This window comes from Onychostoma macrolepis, chromosome 01 (genome assembly GCF_012432095.1).
Source record: "Onychostoma macrolepis isolate SWU-2019 chromosome 01, ASM1243209v1, whole genome shotgun sequence".
NCBI lineage: Eukaryota > Metazoa > Chordata > Actinopteri > Cypriniformes > Cyprinidae > Onychostoma > Onychostoma macrolepis.
Genome location: NC_081155.1, coordinates 29,980,459 through 29,999,567, shown reverse-complemented (window position 1 = coordinate 29,999,567; position 19,109 = coordinate 29,980,459). Strand labels below are relative to the sequence as shown.

Genomic DNA, 19,109 nt, shown 5'->3' with positions numbered 1-19,109 from the left:
CTACTCGGTGTGATAAAGCGTGGGTATACCCTTCAATTCAGACGCAGACCACCCCGTTTCAACGGCGTGGTGCGGTCTCTAACATTGCCTCGAAACGCCCTGGTTCTGAGACAAGAGGTATGCAATCTGCTCGAAAAAGGAGCGATAGAGAAAGTCCCTCCGAGCGAGCTGGAGTGCGGGTTTTACAGCCGCTATTTCGTGGTACCCAAAAGAGACGGGGGGCTCCGCCCGATTCTAGATCTCAGACCCATCAACAGGGAGCTTTGCAAGCGTCCGTTCAGGATGATAACGCTGAAACAGATCCTGGCGCAAATTCGCCCCGGGGACTGGTTTGCGTCCGTGGATTTAAAGGACGCGTACTTTCACATTCAGATAGCACCGCATCACAGACGTTTTCTGAGGTTTGCTTTCGAGGGCACAGCGTACCAATACGCTGTTCTCCCGTTTGGGCTGGCTTTGGCCCCACGCACTTTTTCGAAGTGCATGGATGCAGCACTTTCCCCCCTCAGAGCCAGCGGGATGCGCGTTCTCAACTATCTGGACGATTGGCTGATTCTAGCTCAGTCCCGGGACACGCTAACCAGCCATATAGAGGTGCTGCCGTCACTTGGAGTCCCTAGGGCTGTGTGTCAACATGCAGAAGAGCTTTCGCCCGAGCCAGTCTATAACATATCTGGGAGTGTGCTTGACTCGGTGGAGATGCGAGCCCGCCTCTCAGGAGTGCTCGCGGCCATTTTGTCTTACCTGCGCCATTTCAGACTAGGCAGCTCTGTTCTCTTGAAAGATTTTCAGAGGCTGCTGGGACTCATGGCATCCGCTTCAGCGGTATGTCATCTGGGCTTACTACATGCGCCCGCTGCAGTTATGGCTGAAATCTCGAGTCCCTTGGACGGCGTGGACTTCGGCCGTCTGAGCATCGCGGTCTCCAGCGGCTGCATCGAGCTCTGAGGCAGTGGCGCAACCCAGATCTCTTCAGCCGGGGTTCCCCTGGGATTGGTGACGCCGCGTTGTGGTCACGACGGACGATCGACTCGCGGCTGGGGAGCAGTGTGCGAGGGTATGCCGGCTTCGGGGCTGTGGTCAGAACCTCTGAGCCGGTGGCACATAAACCGCTTGGAGCTGGAAGCTGTGTTCTTAGCGCTAAAGGATTTTCGACCGCAGCTGGAACAGCGGCATGTACTGATTCGCACCGACAACATGTCCGTGGTCTCGTACATAAATCACCAAGGAGGCGTTCGCTCCAGGGCTTTGTACAAGCAGGCAGCGAGTCTCCTGCTATGGGCGGACCAACACTTTCTATCCATCAGAGCAGCGCACATCCCCGGTCTCCTAAACCGCGGGGCGGACATGCTTTCGAGGAAGGGGATTCCCCAAGGAGAGTGGAGGTTGCACCCCGAGTCGGTTCGGATGATTTGGACTCGCTACGGGAGAGCGGAGGTGGATCTGTTCGCCACGAGCGAGAATGCGCACTGCCCGCTGTTCTTCTCCCTGTCTCACTCTCCGCTGAAGGGGGACGCTCTGACATCGCACTGGCCAGCAGCCAGGCTGTATGCATTTCCTCCGATCAAGATATTGCCACTGGTGCTATGCAAGATCAGGGAGGAGGGGCTTCGATGATACTGCCGCCCAAACTGGCCGAACCAGCCTTGGTTCCCGGACCTGACAGAGCTGCTGGTGGCGCCGCCCTGGCCGATCCCCATCAGGAAGGACCTGCTATCTCAGGTGAGCGGCCCGAACCCGGAGTTGTGGAGCCTTCATGTGTGGCTGCTTCGGGATATCAGAGGAGCTGAGCGCCCTGCATTCTCGTGTGCTCGACACGCTCACGGAGGCGCGGGCACCCTCTACGAGGCGTTTGTATGCTCTGAAATGGGGAGTGTTTGTGAAATGGTGCAGTCATGCTCATATCGACCCGGCTACTTGCTCTGTGTCGGATGTTCTGAGGTTTCTACAGTACAGACTGGATAGTGGATCTCTACCATCAACACTGAAGGTCTATGTGGCAGCGATTGCCTCGCTTCGCCTTCGCTGGGCGGGCAATCGATCGGGAGGCACGCGCTGGTGGTGAGTTTTCTTAAGGGAGCGAGGAGATTGCATCCTCCGCGTCCGCCTTCAGTCCCGTCTTGGGACTTAGAGGTGGTGTTAAGAGCTCTTTCACAGCCACCATTCGAACCTTTGGCATCCGTTGATTTGAAGGAGCTATCTCTCAAAACTGCACTTCTTCTTGCCCTCGCCCGCTAAGCGCATAGGGATTTACGCGTTTTCTGTGAGCAGCGACTGTATTCGCTTCGGACCCGGTGACTGCAGCGTCACTCTCCGGCCGAGACCGGGCTACGTGCCTAAATCGTTATCTACCCCCTTCAGAGCGCAGACTGTTTCGTTGTCTGCCCTGTCTTCTGAGTCGTCGACCTCGTGTGATGCGGACGCTCAGACTTCGGTGTGCCCCGTCAGGGCTTTGAGGATTTACATCGACCGTTCGGCCAGCTTTCGGCAATCTGACCAGCTTTTCGTGTGCTACGGTGGTTGCGCGAAGGGCCGGGCCGTTTCAAAACAGAGGCTTTCCCACTGGATTGTGGACGCTATCACGGCTGCTTATACGAGCCGAGGTTTGGAATGCCCTCTGCACATTAGGGCCCACTCAACAAGGGCTATCGCCTCCTCCTGGGCATGGTCGAGAGGTATGTCTATTCAGGATATATGCTTTGCTGCCGGCTGGTCTTCTCAAAATACCTTTGCCAGGTTTTACAAGCTGGACGTTCAGTCCTTAGCCTCCCAAGTGTTGTCGGTGAGTGACTGATTTATGTTTGCTACCGCTATTGTGGGACATGTGTGTTGCTGCCTCGCACAGTAATTACTCTGCGCAGCCTTCTTGCTATCGTTGTTGTTGTCTGCCCTGTACTCAGTGCAGTTCCAGTTATTCGTGTCTATTCACTAGTGCTACCATGATCATGTTATGCTTCTGCTGCTTAACACAGCTATCTCTGTGCAGCCCCTTACAATGCTATTGTTGCGTCTGTTCTGCCCTGTTCGCAGCGCAGCCTGCAATATTATCGACCAGATATGCAAATTTCGTATACCTGGGGTGTAGACGCTCATTGGCTTACCTCCACCTATCAGCTGCGAGCTCGCCTAACAAGCGTCGCTATTGGTGGGAATTGTGTGTGTGTGTATTCTCTCTTCGCTGGGTGTGTAGCTTGTACAGGCTGCTCGTAGCCTCTCTCACGGCGGGATTGAATATCGTTCCCATAACGGAGAAATTCTCCGTGATGTCTCGTGAAAGCTCGAGAGGGAACGTCTCCGGTTACTGTCGTAACCTCGGTTCCCTGAGAGCGAGATCGAGACATCACGGTGTTCGCCGTGCTCGCTGCTCGACCAGCTAAGCGGCGTTCAGTATCCGATTCTGACGTAATTGTCGCGGGCACCGCATTTTATACTGCCTCTCGAGCTCGTCAGTATTTGCATACGGTTGCATGCTTCGCGACAATTGGCCAGTCATTTGACTGGCGTGAGCCAATAGGACTTCAGGAAAGGTTGAAGGGAAGGAGTTCCCATAACGGAGAAATTCTCCGTGATGTCTCGTTCTCGCTCTCAGGGAACCGAGGTTACGACAGTAACCGGAGACGTTTTCATCATATTTGACTAGTCATCATCATTTCATGAAAATCATACATTTAAGAACAGGGAGTGCAAGACAAAAAAAAAAAAAAAAGGTTTACAACAGATCCTCTACAGCCCTCATTCACCAAAGTGTAAGTTTATTTTAAATATATAGTCCGATTAGTTCAAGAATGAACTGTGTAAAAAAATATACGCATACAGGTTTTGTTCATTCAAAAACGATTATCCACAGTATTGTGTATATATGCTGTATTGTTTCTTGGGTGGCTACATATGGCTGCCAACCTGAGGCTCCAGAAACATGATTGGGAACAACTGGATTAGTTGAAAATGTGTGCTGTGGCTAAAGAAATCTGTCAGTTAACATTACAGAAAACATCCTTGTTTGTATGTTAAAAGCGGATTATTTGCATTGCTACATTTACATTGGCTAAATAGTCTGTCAGTACATCAAGGGAGCTGCCAAAAATGTTTCATGACCCTTTAAATTTGAAAGATTTAGCTCAGGGGTGGCGAAAGTCGGTCCTGGAGAGCCGCAGCCCTGCAGAGTTTTGCTTCAACCCTAATCAAACACACCTGATCAAGCTAATCAAGGTCTGAAGGGTTACTAGAAAGCTACAAGCAGGTGAGTATTAATTAGGGCTGGAGCTGAACTCTGCAGGGCTGCGGCTCTCCAGGACCGGAGTTCGCCACCCCTGATTTAGCTCAGTAGAGAAATGTATGCAATCATTTTGAGTAGCTTATACATTTTCATGCATAATTTGCTAAAGGAATTATATATAAATTATATATGTTACAGGAACTTGATGAAGAGTTGCAGGAAAAATAAGGAACAGTATGATGTTACTGTGTTCAGAGGACCGTGTGTGTATGTTCATGCAGACAAGCTGATGTAAAAATAGTTGTGCATTAAGTGATGCAGAATAAATTCCAAGTAACAAAAGTGTAGCAACAAGTCTGTGTTGGCTGAATATATTTAGCAGCTTCTACAGTTAAAGATAAAACTTAAATCACTCTTTTTGATATGTCCTTTTTAAGACAATGTTTTAAAGTAATTAATTTAAATTAAATCTAAAAATATTTCAAAATATTTAATGCATTATTTAATTATTATACCATTAATAATTAACTGAATTTGTAGTTTAAATGACATTATACTTTGTGACTTCCTGCACTTGCTATACTTCATACTTCAGTACAGTAAAATAACTCAAATGTAATTTTAGTTATTTTATAGTAAATCCAAAAGCACTAGGGCAGTGGTCTCAAACTCAATTCCTGGAGGACCACAGCTCTGCAGAGTTTAGCTCCAACCAGCTCCAAATCACACCTGCTTGGAAGTTTCTAGTGATCCTGAAGACCTTGATTAGCTGGATCAGGTGTGTTTGATTAGGGTTGGAGCTAAACTGTGCAGAGCTGTGGTTCTCCAGGAATTGAGTTTGAGACCAATGCACTAGGGAGCGGAAATGGCAACAGAGCTAATGATTGATCCTCTGTTCCCATCTACTTGTTATAATGGTGATTTCATGTCTTTTTCATCTTAAAAATTTTAATTTTCCACCAGGAGACACTTTTTTTGGCACATTTTTTTTTGTCATCTTCACGAATGAATTTTACTGCACAACTGAGTTTTAAAAAAAAAATAATAAAGGCTTTGCATCTTTGTCACCTTTTCCACTCATGCTGAGTTTGCATCCCTGAAGACTGCAGTACTTTGATCATGAAACTAAGCATTATATATCATCTTACCATCCCTCAGCTCCCCCCTTCCGTTCGCAGTCCCCGGAATTCTGATCATGCACACCTGATGCCATTTACCTTAATCAAGGGCACTTTTTAAGCACCACTAATATTATCTTTTGACCATAAATATCAGCAGCTGTACCAAATTGCATATTTTTGCTCAGTTTGGGCCTTTGAATAAAACTGATGTTTTTTCCCACACTTAACCACCATGGCTGCAACAGCATTTCACGAGTTCGTCTGCTCACATGATCTTAACATTAGTGGAAAACAGATTTGGCTTGATGTCTGCAATGGAGGGCTCAGAGAGACTATTCTACTCGAGCTATGATAGCCCCCTATAGACAGAAAGATAAGTAAATAATTAGATATGCATAAAAGGAGGAGGAGGGATGACGGAAGTGGTAAGAGGCTGTCTTTTATACTTGGATATTAATTGGAAGATTAGATGGGCTTACTCCTCCCAAAATTACTCCCCCTTCACTTTGCAGGGACATGTTATCCCATCTGGTTTGCACTTAGTGGGGCCATCATTTGTTTTCCAACAGGACATGACCCCTAACATATCTCTAGGTTATGTAAGAGCTATTTGTTCAAGAAGGAGAGTGATGAAGTGCTGCATCAGATGCCCTGGCCTCCACAATCACCCGATCTAAATCCAATTGAGGTGGTTTGGGATAAGACCAGAGACCAGAGAGTGAAGGAAAAGCAGCCAACAAGTACTCAACACCTCAGGGAACTCCTTCAAGATTGTTGGAAAACCATTCCAGGTGACTTCCTCATAAGGCTGACTGAGAGAATGCCAAGAGTGTGCAAACTGTTACCAAAGAAAAAGGTGGCTATACTTTGAAGAATTGAAAATATAAAACATATTCTGGGTTATTTAGCACACATTTGTTGACTACATAATTCCATATTTGGTCTATCGTAATTTTAATACCTTCAGTATTAATATACAGGTTGAAGATAATAATAATAATAATAATAAAAACATTGAATATGAAGGTGTGTCTAAACTGGTAGTGTATGTCAGGCTTTACAGGGTTAAAACAGGGGTGTGTTATTGCCTGAATAGGAGGTGTTTCCTTACCTATGGATCAAAAGGCTAGGACTGGCTCCAGCATCTCTGCCATGCTGTGACCATGAATAGGACAAGCGGTTTGGAAAATTGATGGCTGGATGGAAGGAGAGTCAATCTACGCTCACAAATGTTCTGCTCTTAAATTCTGGCACTCGAAAATTGAGTGAATTAATGTGCAGCAAGATTTGGCTTTGGACCAAGATATGTAGAAAAGCATAAATATCATTCACAATTTCACATCTTCCCTAATAATTAAATTTACTGATTGACCTGACAGAATACCCCTAATATGATGTTACTGAGCAAAAATTAACAGTGATGATAAAGTTCCCAATACAGCAATATTTCTGACACAAACTACAGGTACATGTCTACTGGTCCATTCATAATGGATGAGATACAAAAGCTAATTGCTATTAAAGGAATAGTTCACTCAAAAATGAAAATGTACTGAGAATTTACTTACCCTCAGGCTATCTGTTTTTTTGTTTGTTTGTTTTTTGTAACAGATTTAAAGAAATTTAGCATTACATCCCTTGCTCACCACTGGATCCTCTGCAGCGAATGGGTGCCGTCAGAATTAGACTGTTGATTTTGCTTCTGATCTCTCTCCTGATTCAGATAAGATAACTTTTTCACTGGAGAAAGAAATATTATGGATAGACCCATATTTTAGCAAAGGTTTCAAGTAAAACGTATTAATGATGGATTTGTTTTTATCAGCTGTTTGGGCTATCATTTCTGATGGCACCCATTCCCTGCATGGTGAGCAAGCAATGTATTTTTCCAAATCTGTTCCAATGAAGAAACAAATTCATCTACATTTTGGATGGCATGAAGGTGAATACATTTTCAGCATTTTTGTGTGTGTGTGTGTGTGAGAGAAATATTCCTTTAACTCAATGACAATAAACCGTCCACACATTTTCATTCAAAGATAATGATGTGGAAAAAATTATAATCACTTCACTGTTCGACATTTCTGTAATTTCCACAGTTATTTACTGTGTATCACCCAGTATAATACTGCAAATTCCCTTTACAGTAAATAACTGTAATAGCCTTTGCATCATGGGAATCTTCTGTGACGTCAGACCCCACATACAGAGACTTACTGTATTTAATATATATAATGGGTTCTATGTTGATTTTTATCGAGTCGCGCCTCGCCGCGCCGCGCCACTCGCATCCGAGGAAGACACGGAAGCAGCGGGCAGCGCTGCGGGTTTTGCCCGGGGATGAACACGCCAGAGTGGGAGAGCTCCGGAGAACATCTGCGCTGTGTGTCGATGCACTTTACAAGAGAAAAAGACCAGCAAGCAAGGTAAAAATATATGTACGTTTGTCTGTGTGTTTGTGTCAGATTTTTGCACACCAGTTTACCTAACATTAGTAACATTTACTCGTCAACATGGCGGTTACAGAACTTTACTATGGTAAACTGCGCTGTCGTTTCAAACGACTTTTGTCAGTTTATTGAATTAAGTTACCGAATTAAAAAAAATTTTAACGAGCAACGCTTATCTTATATTAACATTTGGTTAACTAATGTGAAATTTAGTTCAGGTGTTGGTAGTTAATGTTGGCCAGTAGCCTGAGAAAATAAAACCGTATGTTAGCTAGGTTAAACTAGTTTTATGGCTAGCTGTCTGTCTAGTTTTAGAATCAGTTTGTTAAATAATGGAATTTAAGAATTGTTGTTTAATGGAATTTAAGATTTACTGCATTTTTTTTTTTTGTATTTGTGTTTTAAAGGCAACTGCAATGAAGCATCAAGAAAGACATGAGCAGGCCAGCCACCCTGAGACTGATAATTCATGGTAAGAGAACAACTATGGTTTTGAGAGATTTGTGTACTCTATATGAGGTTTGCTTTTTAAAAGTGTGCTATTTCTTCTACTTGTTTTTCAGAGAAGACATTTCTGTCAAAGTGGATGGTGAGCAAAGATGGTGGCCACGTTTTGGAGCAGCACCTGGGTTTTGCAGGCCGCTATGTATTCTTTGGCTGTTTGTCTTTTTTCCCCATTATGTTTCTGTTGCCTAAAGATTCTTTGTGATTATAAATCACAACAAAATGCACTGCAAAACGTCCTAAGACAGGAGAAATGGTGAAGATGCACTGTTCCAGCATTGGAAGACTGTATTTTTAAGTGTTATACATGCAATGTTTTAAATAAAGAATTTGATATTTTGTAATTGTGTCTGTTTTAATTGAATGCCAGTAGTACCTATGTAGAGTAAAAATAAAATGAATTCTATGTAAAAATTATAAAATCTAATGAAATCTATATTAAAATGAATGAATTACAGTAGTATACTGATAAATCAAATACAGTTTGCTACTGTAAGTCTTAATTACAGTAGCTTACTGGCAACAGTGTTGCCAGTAAGTTAGTGTAAAAACCCTTTAAAGTGTCTAACAGTGTTGTTATCATCTATTTTGTATGTCAATAAATAAATACCTGAAAAAATACAATACAAACAAGAAGGCACTTTCCTGTGTCGAAATAGCTGACTTAGTATTTATTGATTAATGCACCACAGTACAGATGATGAAATCGTCTCACAACAGGGAGCTTGGAGTGCAGCCTGATCATCCACATGGCAGCGTTCTATCATGACAGTGGGGCAATATTGACTTATTGACCATGTGGTCCACAACTCCTACACAGAGGTTAACACAACCTGAATAACAAACCCTGATGCACTCCCACTCTCATATTTTTAATGGGGTTGACGTTTATACATTTTTATAATAAAAATCCTTAATAACCTTTTATCATAAGGTTTCTTGCTTCTGTTTTACTACTTTAACAGGAAAATAAAAGGCAGGAAACAGAAGCAATAATACCTTTTCTTATGGTTTTATTGACTTTTTTTGTCAATAAAAGTGCAAATTTGCACTTTTCTTTGTTTGCCCCTTTTGGACACATTTTTTTGTGTCTTTGTTAAAGAGTAATTACATAAATGAGTACTGAGATTTAACTTACTGGAATTTAATTACTATAGCTTTAGGGTAAAGGTTTGGTTTAGTGTTAGCTTGAAGTTATGCATAATTTATTACTATAGTTATTACTAAATGTAACCTGTGTTACATGTACCAGGGACACATTAAAGTGTTGTCCAGTTATTTATTATTATTATTATTATTATTATTGTTCCATGTGTTTATTTATGTACCTCTGTAATATACCTGTTTTAATTTTTACCTGACCTACATTTCCAGTTCTTACAATATTTAAGTAAAGAGGACTACAAAATACCTTTCATTTACAAAAGACAGAGAATTTTATTCACTCATTGACAGTGCAGTGTGTTAGACCAGCAGCAGTATAAGAGAGTTGATCAAATTTTTTTAAATGACCAGTATGATTTGTGTATGAAGCTTTTCCAGAATTAATAGGTGTAGAATGGAGAATCTCAGAAACCATTAGACAGATGTTTACACTCACTTGAAAATGCCTTGCTCATGTCATTCCCATGTACTTTTAGCTTCACAATAACAAAATGATAGCTCAAAACAATGCAGGGAGCTTTGGTGAGGTCTTTAAATGTCTCCCAGGCCTCCAAACTGCTTGGCACCACTATGCTGACCATCGGTACTGATTCTGTTGATGGGAATGATCTTCATGGTGGTCTCCTTCAGAGAATACCAGCGACTGTGCCATGTGGCCCAGATGATGCCATTGTCATATCCATTCTGTGAGTCCTTTTCTGTGTACTTGCCACCTGTGAAGACAGAAATAATACATCAACAAAGAGACTCCTGCATGTATAGTATTGACGTTTGATGGATTTATGAAGACGGAAGGGTGGAAGGGTTTACCCGTGTAGTATTTTCCGTTGAGATGAGCAGCATGGCAGCGGTTCATCCACCAGCCAGACCCTTCCTGAAAGGCACAGTTTTCATGGAACTTGTCATTGTCTTTGTCAGGTGTGCTGAACTGCATGCCATTGTGAGATGTGTAGAATTTGTCACTGGGATCATCACCAAAGTCATGACCATCAAAGGCATCACCAGCATCTCCACCAAAATAATAAGAATACGTCAAGCGGTACGCATCAACTTCTGGTCCAAGTTTGAAAGTGGCGTAGTCAGCATACCTAAGAAAACAAGTTTAACAAGGTAAATTTAAGACAAACACTCCTATTGATTGTTGTGCGCCCTAATGTTCAGCAGCATGTTTGATCTGACTGAAAGAGTCATGCAATGTGACTTGGCAAGAATCAATTTTGGTTGCAGAGCAAAGTCCTGTTTGGTGACTGCCGATAAGGAAAACCTCTGCTTTGGGAATTCATGGATAATTCTTCCTCAGGTTTGACACCAAAAGCATTCCTGTAACTCAAGCCGTAGAGCATGGTGCTAGCAACGCCAAGGTTATGGATTCCCAGTGAATACATGTACTCATGAAATGTATAACCTTGAATCCAATGTAAGTCAGTTTGTATAAAAGTATCTACCACAGGGGTGCCCAATCATATTCTTGAAAATCTTTCTTTTCAGTGCCAGCCCTGCTCCAACAAACCTGTCTGCAAGTGTTCCTGAAGATCACAATAAGCTGGTCCAGGTGCATTTGATTATGGTTGGAGCTGCACTTTGCAGGAAGGAACAGTGGGCACTTCTGGTCTACCGAGTGTGTGAATGTGAAAATAGGTGATTTGTGAGCTCTGCTTGTGAAATTAAAACCTAAAAATGTACAATATTAGGCAGAAATGTGTGTGAGAGTAAGAAAATCAGTTTCCATGGTTCATTACTTTTTTTTGCCGTCCCAATCGACCATCTCTATCCTCAGTACATAAGGAACACTGGACTGAACAGACAGCAGATGCATCTTCTCATTCCCCAGCCAGAACTCTGTTTTGTCATCTGGTGAGAGGTACCCAAAACCTTCCTTATACTGAATCCAGTTTTTGTTGAAGTCAACACTGCCATCACGTCTCTGAAAAACATACAATGGATTTTGATCAATAAAGCTGAACGCCTTTGTAACTCGTTCTACTTGCACAGTTCCGGGCAGCTTTCGTACAAGTAGCATAACAAGGATGTTAAAGATCACAATCAGTCTTTAGTGGCCTCTTGAGGCCAGGGTATAGTGAAGTTTACCTGAACAGCTCTTACTAGCTGGACTACGTTATACTCACCCTCCCTAAACCTCACTCCCATCTGGGTCACGACACCAAAATACTGGTCTTACTCGCACTACTCTGGGCTTCTTATTTCTTAGTAATGCACTGATACTTACACTTACACTGATGCACTGAAATTTTGGCTGATATGATAATTATTTCATATTTTCTTATTATTACTCTCAGATAAATGGCCAAAGACAAATAAATAAATAATTGAATAAATAATTTAATAAAATCAAGACTAAAATCTATTGTTTTATATCCAAAAACTATCATTTTTAACAAGTGCATGTAAGCATCACAACATGTACTATATATTATGAATTTCAATCATTTAAATCATGACAACTCTCTGAAGATTTTAGCATGGTAATGGTTATGACAATGTTAATGTATTTGGTCTTGGAGGAATAGACCTGCTACTCTGCTACTATACGGTGCTGTGAGTATTTAAGACATACTGCTGCTGCACAAATAGCATATAAACGAACCCGTAGCAGATCCATTCAGGTGGAGCTAGGGAAGGTGGACGATTCCAGAGGAACTCTGAAAGCGCACTGCAAAATGCTCAAGGGGATGCTAACCAGCCATTTAAATGTAAAGCATCAAGCTCATTGGCTGCGTATGCAACATGAACCAATCAGCTTCTGCCAAGTCGATTAATGCTGAATATCGTCAATTACGTTAATATCATCAGCCTGCGTCATCTAGAGTTTCATGACTATATATATAATTGTACATCCTTACATTTACACTGTGCATTGTCTGTTGTGCCACGTACCCTCTGAAGTACAGTCCATCCACGTCCAAAGCTGTCTATCTCACAGTACACCAGGAACGCCTCAGGAGCCCTAGCTGGTTTCACATAGTAGAGCCCACTGACCTTACCACCTTTGTTAGCAATGTCCTGACAGTCTGGGGGAAAATAATCATTCTTCAGCCCTCTAATCTCATGTACAGCAAATTCAGTGTGTCAGTTGTCATTAGGATGTTTGAATTTGCTGGTTTTACCTTTGCCTGTGACTGTCTGAATCTCCACAGTGTCTTTGCAGGGCTCTTTGCACATCTGGTCGAGCTGGGCAGACATCTGCTTCAAATCGGTTATTCTTTTCTCATTAGCCTGTATGATTGACTGCAGTTGACTGGGGAGGGGGGATTAAAAAAGATAAGAATACTTTTAAAAAGGCTATACGTTTATATAATAACATTTACTAAACTTATGACCATATTTAAGATAAGTGGTATAAAAAAAGAAGAAAAATGCTCACTATATTTGATCTTCCTGAGCGAGAATGCTCTTCTCAAATCGCAGTATATCATCAAGCATGCTTGTAGATTTTTTGATGTATGTGTCTGACAAAAAGATGGTATTTATGAAAAGTTTCACATTTACTTTAAAAATACAGTTCAGACATACAAAGGCCTGAATATACCTATTCAATATTAATCATGTTTTACTTTCTGTATTAAAATTCATTTTGATATGTTTTGGGAGGCATAAAAGGTACACAGTGATACAACTGTCCTAATATCATAATGAAGAAGCCCCTTTAAAATAATAAAAAATAATAATTATTAAAGAATCATCTTTATTATTTCTTTCACTTTTAATTAATATTTGAAAAAGGTTTTCTCCTATGGTCCTGTGGTGCGAAAAAAAAAATCATACTCTGACCTCATGACTCTGACAATGTCAGTAAGTCATGAAATGTCATGTGGTGTGACTCCCGTAATCTTATTTATGAATTAATAATTACTGATGTGTAAAAAATAAATAAATTAATAACATTTAAAATTATATTTTAAACATTTTTAAAATATGTACATTCACATGTATTCAGGGTGTAAGAAAAATAATTTTTACTTGATCTATTCTTTTTTTAAATAACAGAAATCCGCATTATTCCAAAAAGCACCTGAGAGGTCATCCAAGACCTCTGTACACATTTTGCATTAAATAATTTTTTCAATCCATAATTAATGATAAATTGCGCTACCTGGTGCTTGTTTCTGTGCTTGTGTTTCTGAATCTCTCAAGTAGACCACTTTGTCCTGCGCTCCTCTGGTAAGGTTGGCGAGATCCTCCAAGTCCTGTTCCATTTGATCCAGATCTCTGTCCATAGGAGGCTTGTACCTCTGTAAATAATCAGCAACTCCACATGTGGTTGGGCAGTATATCCCCTGAGAAAGAGAGAATAGAAAGTTACTGTTAAAATAGTGACTGTTACCATGAAGCTTCTTAAATGCAAATATATTACATGAAACAATCCAGAACAGACAATCTGTACTTACAAACCCATCATTCGGGTTACATATATCTTGTGCTGGTGAATAGTCCCCTCTCATTTGCTTAAAATGATAAAAGGAAGAAAAGACGTTTAGTAAAAATTTTAAAAAAAAATTGCTAGCAATAATAGAACATTTTTATGTTGCTCACCGCTGACGTTAATGTGGACAGCAGCAGGATGGAAACAACCAAATGCACGAAGGAGGCCATATTGGACCTGCAACCAGTCTGGTCCCTTGAGATTGTGAGTGACTGTTGACTGCTGCAGGATATTTATCCGATCAAGGTCCTGCTCAGAGATGGAGATAACGGTCCACTATACAAATAAGAGCTACCTCCACCCCTCTCTTACTCACGGTGTGACTCAGATCTAACCGTAAATTAACAGAGATTGGACAACATGTCCATCTTAATGCTGAGAACATGCTAATGAACATAAATGGGCAGAGACAATCATACTGTAGCCTACTACTGTATTTACTCACTTTTTCATGATGTTGATATTGCAAAGCCAATAAATGATCATTATCGATGATAGAGTCACGTGTAGCTTTTTAACTTTAGTTTAATAAGGAAAGGACAATGAAACAGTTAGCTACCCCAAACAAACAAACAAACAAACCAAAAAGACAAACAGATCTATTACCATGACGCAGCACGTTTCTATTGCTACAGAGCCTATGGGTCACTATCCACTCTATTTTAAGTTAATGATTTGTAGCGTTCGTCTTGTCCAGTGCTGGGAGACCAAATGTTCCACAAATCTCTATATGACATGTACACACAAGCACAGACAAACAGACACTTGTGCTGACATACTCTAATCCCCACCACCTGAGTCATTGAGGCAAAAATGATGTCTTCATTTTACTGGTAATGACCTAAGTCACGGATTGCTAAATATTGAATATTAAATTTAATATTAAAAACAAAACAAACAAACCTTAACAAGACTGGTCCAGTGAACCACCTGAGGCCAAAAAATATTGTCTTTCATCATTTTACTGGTAATAACTAAAGATCAGTGTGATATGAAATTGGTCATCCATGTTGGCATAATATTTATGATCAAGAAGTTACATTGCATTAAATATTCACTACTTATTTAAGCAGTGTTGCAGCTGTTTTCCACAGATTTTTAAGAGGTGTTTGAATGAATATTACTAGTAAATATTTAATCGCTTTGAATATTAATACTGTTGTGCAATACTTGTCTATGTTTTCAGGGCCACAAACACCACTACCAAAGGTGAAAAAGACTTTGAACCTGTTTTTACCAATTGAACCACTAGGGGATGTTGCACATCAAAACTATTACATGGTCCAGATCTTTGTTACCAAAGAAGCAGTACACACATCAGCAGTTGTTAAAATATTACTTTATATACTTGTACAATAAACTAAATGGGTAAAATGAATTAGTTTCCCTAAGCTAATTTGGGTTCTGGAATTAGGGGAGGGAGAAAGTTTAAGCAGAAATGGTTGAGCTTCATAACAAAATAAGCATCATTGTTTGTCTCAAAGCAGAACTGTGTTTAGTGCAGTTTTCGGACAGGACTTGAATTCTCAGGGGTCCCATGGCCTGAAACTATTAAAAAATGTAAAATATCACAACAAAATTCTATGTTTTAACACTAAACAATTATGCAAACTACTGTTCTTGGTCTTCAAATGTTAGTCTAAAAAGTAAGCGTTCCCCGTTCTATTTATAGAAAATAACACATGCCATTTATCAAAGAAGCCTATCTGGTAAAAATATATAAAGTTGAATTTTTTTTGCATTTGACTATGTTGCAAATTAATGTTGATGCATTTTACTCACAAAAGTATTGCTGCATGAAGAGTTTGGTGACAAATATCCAGCTGCTGTTGAAAAAGATTAAACTCTTATAAACAACAAGTGATAAACAAGATTCAATGAGTCAAGCAAAGGCCAGCTCTGTTTTTCTTCTTTAACTGCGGTAGCAGTAAAGGACAGCTGAAAGAAGGCTGATCTCAGTCTGAAAGCTCTTCATTATAATTCTTTTTTTTTTTTTAACAATCAGCTCAGAAATAAAACTGCTGGATTCAGTGTCTGTGAATAAATAGCTTAAAAAAAAAAAGATAAGAAAGCTGATCCACAGAGTTGACCCAAAGCTTCCTTCACTGTGGATTTACAAATAGCAGATGAGTTTACTGGGGCAGTGGGTCTAGAGAGTGACATTCTTTACTTTTATATTACAGAGGTCCCCAACAAGGTTTCTTCATCGTGTTTATTTTCTGCTTAGGTGTTTCATGGAGCTGTGACTCTGCCGATAACATCGTTAATGTGACCAGGCTGTGACCCGATTTTATGGTGTGAAACCATATTGAACGTGGTAGACGACAGATATAAGACTTGGCTGACCTGAGAGTCAACTTCAGCGTCTGTGAACTTAAACAACTCTGAACTCTGCCTGAACCTCTCTAAAAACCAGATGGAGAGCTGCTTCCATTTCACAAGTCCCAAGATGCAGCCTGCCAACTCTTCAGTCTCCCAAACAAAAGATAAGAAATGTCACCACCATTGAAGCCATCATGGGAGGTCATTGCCGTCTAAACTGTACAGAAATGAACAGAAAGTCTTAGGTCATTTTGAGGTTATTTAGTACAAGGCCTGAACTGGGATTCCTCCAGTTGTATATATACCACGATGAAATTTGTAAAACTGCCAGACCTTCCCTATTAATATGCTTGTGGTTTTTATTGGTTAGTATACAAATATTGTATTGAGAGGATTATTAGACCTTGTGGTATAGAGCTAAACAGTAGCTCAGCAATGCCCTATCAAAACCCAAACGGCCATATAATATTCTAATGTGTACAAATGAGGTATTTCACATGGGGCCTTTACATAAGTGAAACAGAAGGATGGATTTGCTGAACACAGCTTCAGAAGTGTTTGAAAGTGCATTTGGAAAAAAAAAAAAAAAAAGGCTGGTGTCAATGCCATCCATCTGACTTTAACCCTATAAATTCTACTGTATCACCCAAATTTTGAAATACCTGTTGTACCCAGTCCACTGCATCTGTCATCTTAAATGATAATTCAATGATAGTTTACACTTTTAGTATTATTAGTTTTAGTCATTTTTAAAATGTCCCCTTTCATGTCTTGGTACATGTGTCTTGAACTGATTTTTATAAAGTAAACCTATAAGAAAAACGTTTTGTTAGAAATATTTCAAGATAAACAGTTACTAGTCTGAAGTAAAGGTTTAGTCTTACTGTAGGTTTACTTGATTATATAATTTTTTGGGAAAATGTATGCTAAAATGTGAGCATTAAATATGATACATCAGGCTTTTGAGAAACGTTTGCTTGTACTTATCTCAGTCATTATTATATTGCATTGCAATATATGTTTTCTCTCCCACATTAAAAAATACAGAGCTTCGATCATAAATTATTAGGATATATAATGATATTTATGTGCATTTTATGTAAACAATCTGATCTACTGTTATAAAGAGTTCATTGATTACATTTCAAGCACTTCATTTTCATTGGTAACACTTCATTTTAGGGTCTCTTAACTAGTTGCTTATTAGCATGCATATTACTAGAATATTAGCCATTTATTAGTAGTAATTAAGCACATATTAATGCCTTATTCTACATGACCTTATTCTACATCCCTAATAAACTTAACAACTACCTTACTAACTATTAATAAGCAGCAAATTAGGAATTTATTGAGGGAAAAGTTGTAGTTAATAGTGAATAAGTGTTCCCTATTCTAAAGTGTTACTGTATTTTTTTTGTTTAATTTGGGCTTCTTAATAAATTTGGTGCCCTTTTTTTTTTAATGTGAGCTCCATATATTCCTGTTTCATTCTATATGAGCTATTTTTTACTTTTCTAACTTTTATTTCATGCTTTACATTGTTAAAAATGTAGAGATATTTTGAACTGCTTCTAATGCTTCTCATTGGGATTGTTCATGTGCATAGTCATGCTAAGCAGTTACTCAGGTTTATGTCTCCTGTCCATTTGATTTACTGAAGTTCTCTGCTCCTCTGTCCTCAACATTAAGGCACTCTGCTGATCCTTTTTTTCCCCTCAAGGTTCTCTTCAAAACTTTGTAAACAGGATTGGAATAAAATAGTAATCAATAAATGCACAAAAATGTGATAGTTAAGTATAGTGCATTTCTCAAGAGTACTCTTATCTGGCATCCCGTAAATGTGATCATAGTGAATTTGTAAGTGGGGAGGTCATAGCGAGGGCAGTGTAAGTTCAGCAGCCGTCACTTCAAGTGTGGTTCTGCAATTACCAGAGTTTCACATCTGCCCTTCAGACCTCAAACAGCCTGTTGATCACATCTGCCAAATATTCAAAACAAAATAAATGTCATCAAAGGCTAAAATAATGATTACACAATAATTATTTATGCTACAAAAAGCATTTTACAAAACGAGGAATGCATGTGATTTAGACGGAGGACACTCAACATGATCACAAATGCGAATATATATTTTTTTATAAAGGATCTCCATTTTATTGCATCACAGTGCGCTCTGGTGATTATTATTCCACTGATGTTTTAACTATTGCACTTACTAGTTATACTGATTGAAATCTGCTTAAATGAAGAGTTATCATAGCCAAAAGCCTGTAGTAAATATACTAAATATACAGCACCTTTAAAACTGTTTTAGGTACGATGACACATGTCCAGTTCTATCTCAACAAAGAAAAACAAAACTGGCCTATAATCATTACAGATATCTTGAGAGATTTATTGGGTCCATCGCTGATGTTACCATCTGTATATTTTTAGACCACTTTAGACCTTGTGATTACTTTATTACAGATTTATTCACCTCTCCCAGTTTGTCAACTCAACTGGCAGCAATCTTCCACAAAGTCAACAGTGTATCAATATAGGCAGACTTTGTGTGCTGAAATACAGCTGATTTAAAATTATGTTTGAATATTTTTATGCTCATGCTTAAAAGAATAGTTCACTCAAAAATGAAAATTTGCTGAAGATTTACTCCATACAAGATTGGCCATACAAGATTGTAGATGAAATTGTTTCCTCATTCAGAACAGATTTTGAGAAATGTAGCATCATATCACTTGCTCACCAATGGATCCTCTGCAGTGAATGGGTGCCGTCAGAATGAGAGTTCAAGCAGCTAATAAAACATCACAATAATCCACCTGACATTAACATCTTATGATGTGAAAAACTGCATGTTTGTAAGAATCAAACTGCTTCTTCTGGCT

The 19,109-nt window shown here is 39.9% G+C and overlaps 1 protein-coding gene and 1 long non-coding RNA gene across 2 annotated transcripts; one reads left to right on the top strand and one right to left on the bottom strand.

The window, feature by feature from the left end:
- The first annotated feature begins 6,506 nt into the window (after positions 1–6,506).
- On the top strand, positions 6,507–9,709 carry LOC131549664 (uncharacterized). Its single transcript, XR_009273460.1, has 3 exons — positions 6,507–7,763; positions 8,195–8,259; positions 8,351–9,709. It is a non-coding gene; the product is annotated as an uncharacterized LOC131549664 (long non-coding RNA).
- fgg (fibrinogen gamma chain) lies at positions 9,704–14,145 on the bottom strand. The gene is made up of 9 exons (XM_058792015.1): positions 14,007–14,145; positions 13,862–13,918; positions 13,567–13,750; positions 12,838–12,922; positions 12,581–12,711; positions 12,351–12,484; positions 11,195–11,379; positions 10,266–10,543; positions 9,704–10,168 (listed from the first exon to the last, which is right to left on the bottom strand). The coding sequence occupies exons 1-9, from the start codon at positions 14,064–14,066 to the stop codon at positions 9,987–9,989; spliced, it is 1,296 nt and encodes a 431-aa protein (XP_058647998.1). The 5' UTR covers positions 14,067–14,145; the 3' UTR covers positions 9,704–9,986.
- Positions 14,146–19,109: the final 4,964 nt, after the last annotated feature.

What these genes read in the sequence shown, in the direction of transcription:
- fgg (XM_058792015.1), bottom strand. Translation starts at nt 14,066, where the DNA reads ATGGCCTCCTTCGTGCATTTGGTTGTTTCCATCCTGCTGCTGTCCACA. An exon ending in GATGGACTGTACTTCAGAGG is followed by an intron (nt 11,380 to 12,350) that starts GTACGTGGCACA and finishes TATGTTTTTCAG; the next exon opens with AGACGTGATGGCAGTGTTGA. An exon ending in CAACGGAAAATACTACACGG is followed by an intron (nt 10,169 to 10,265) that starts GTAAACCCTTCC and finishes CTGTCTTCACAG; the next exon opens with GTGGCAAGTACACAGAAAAG.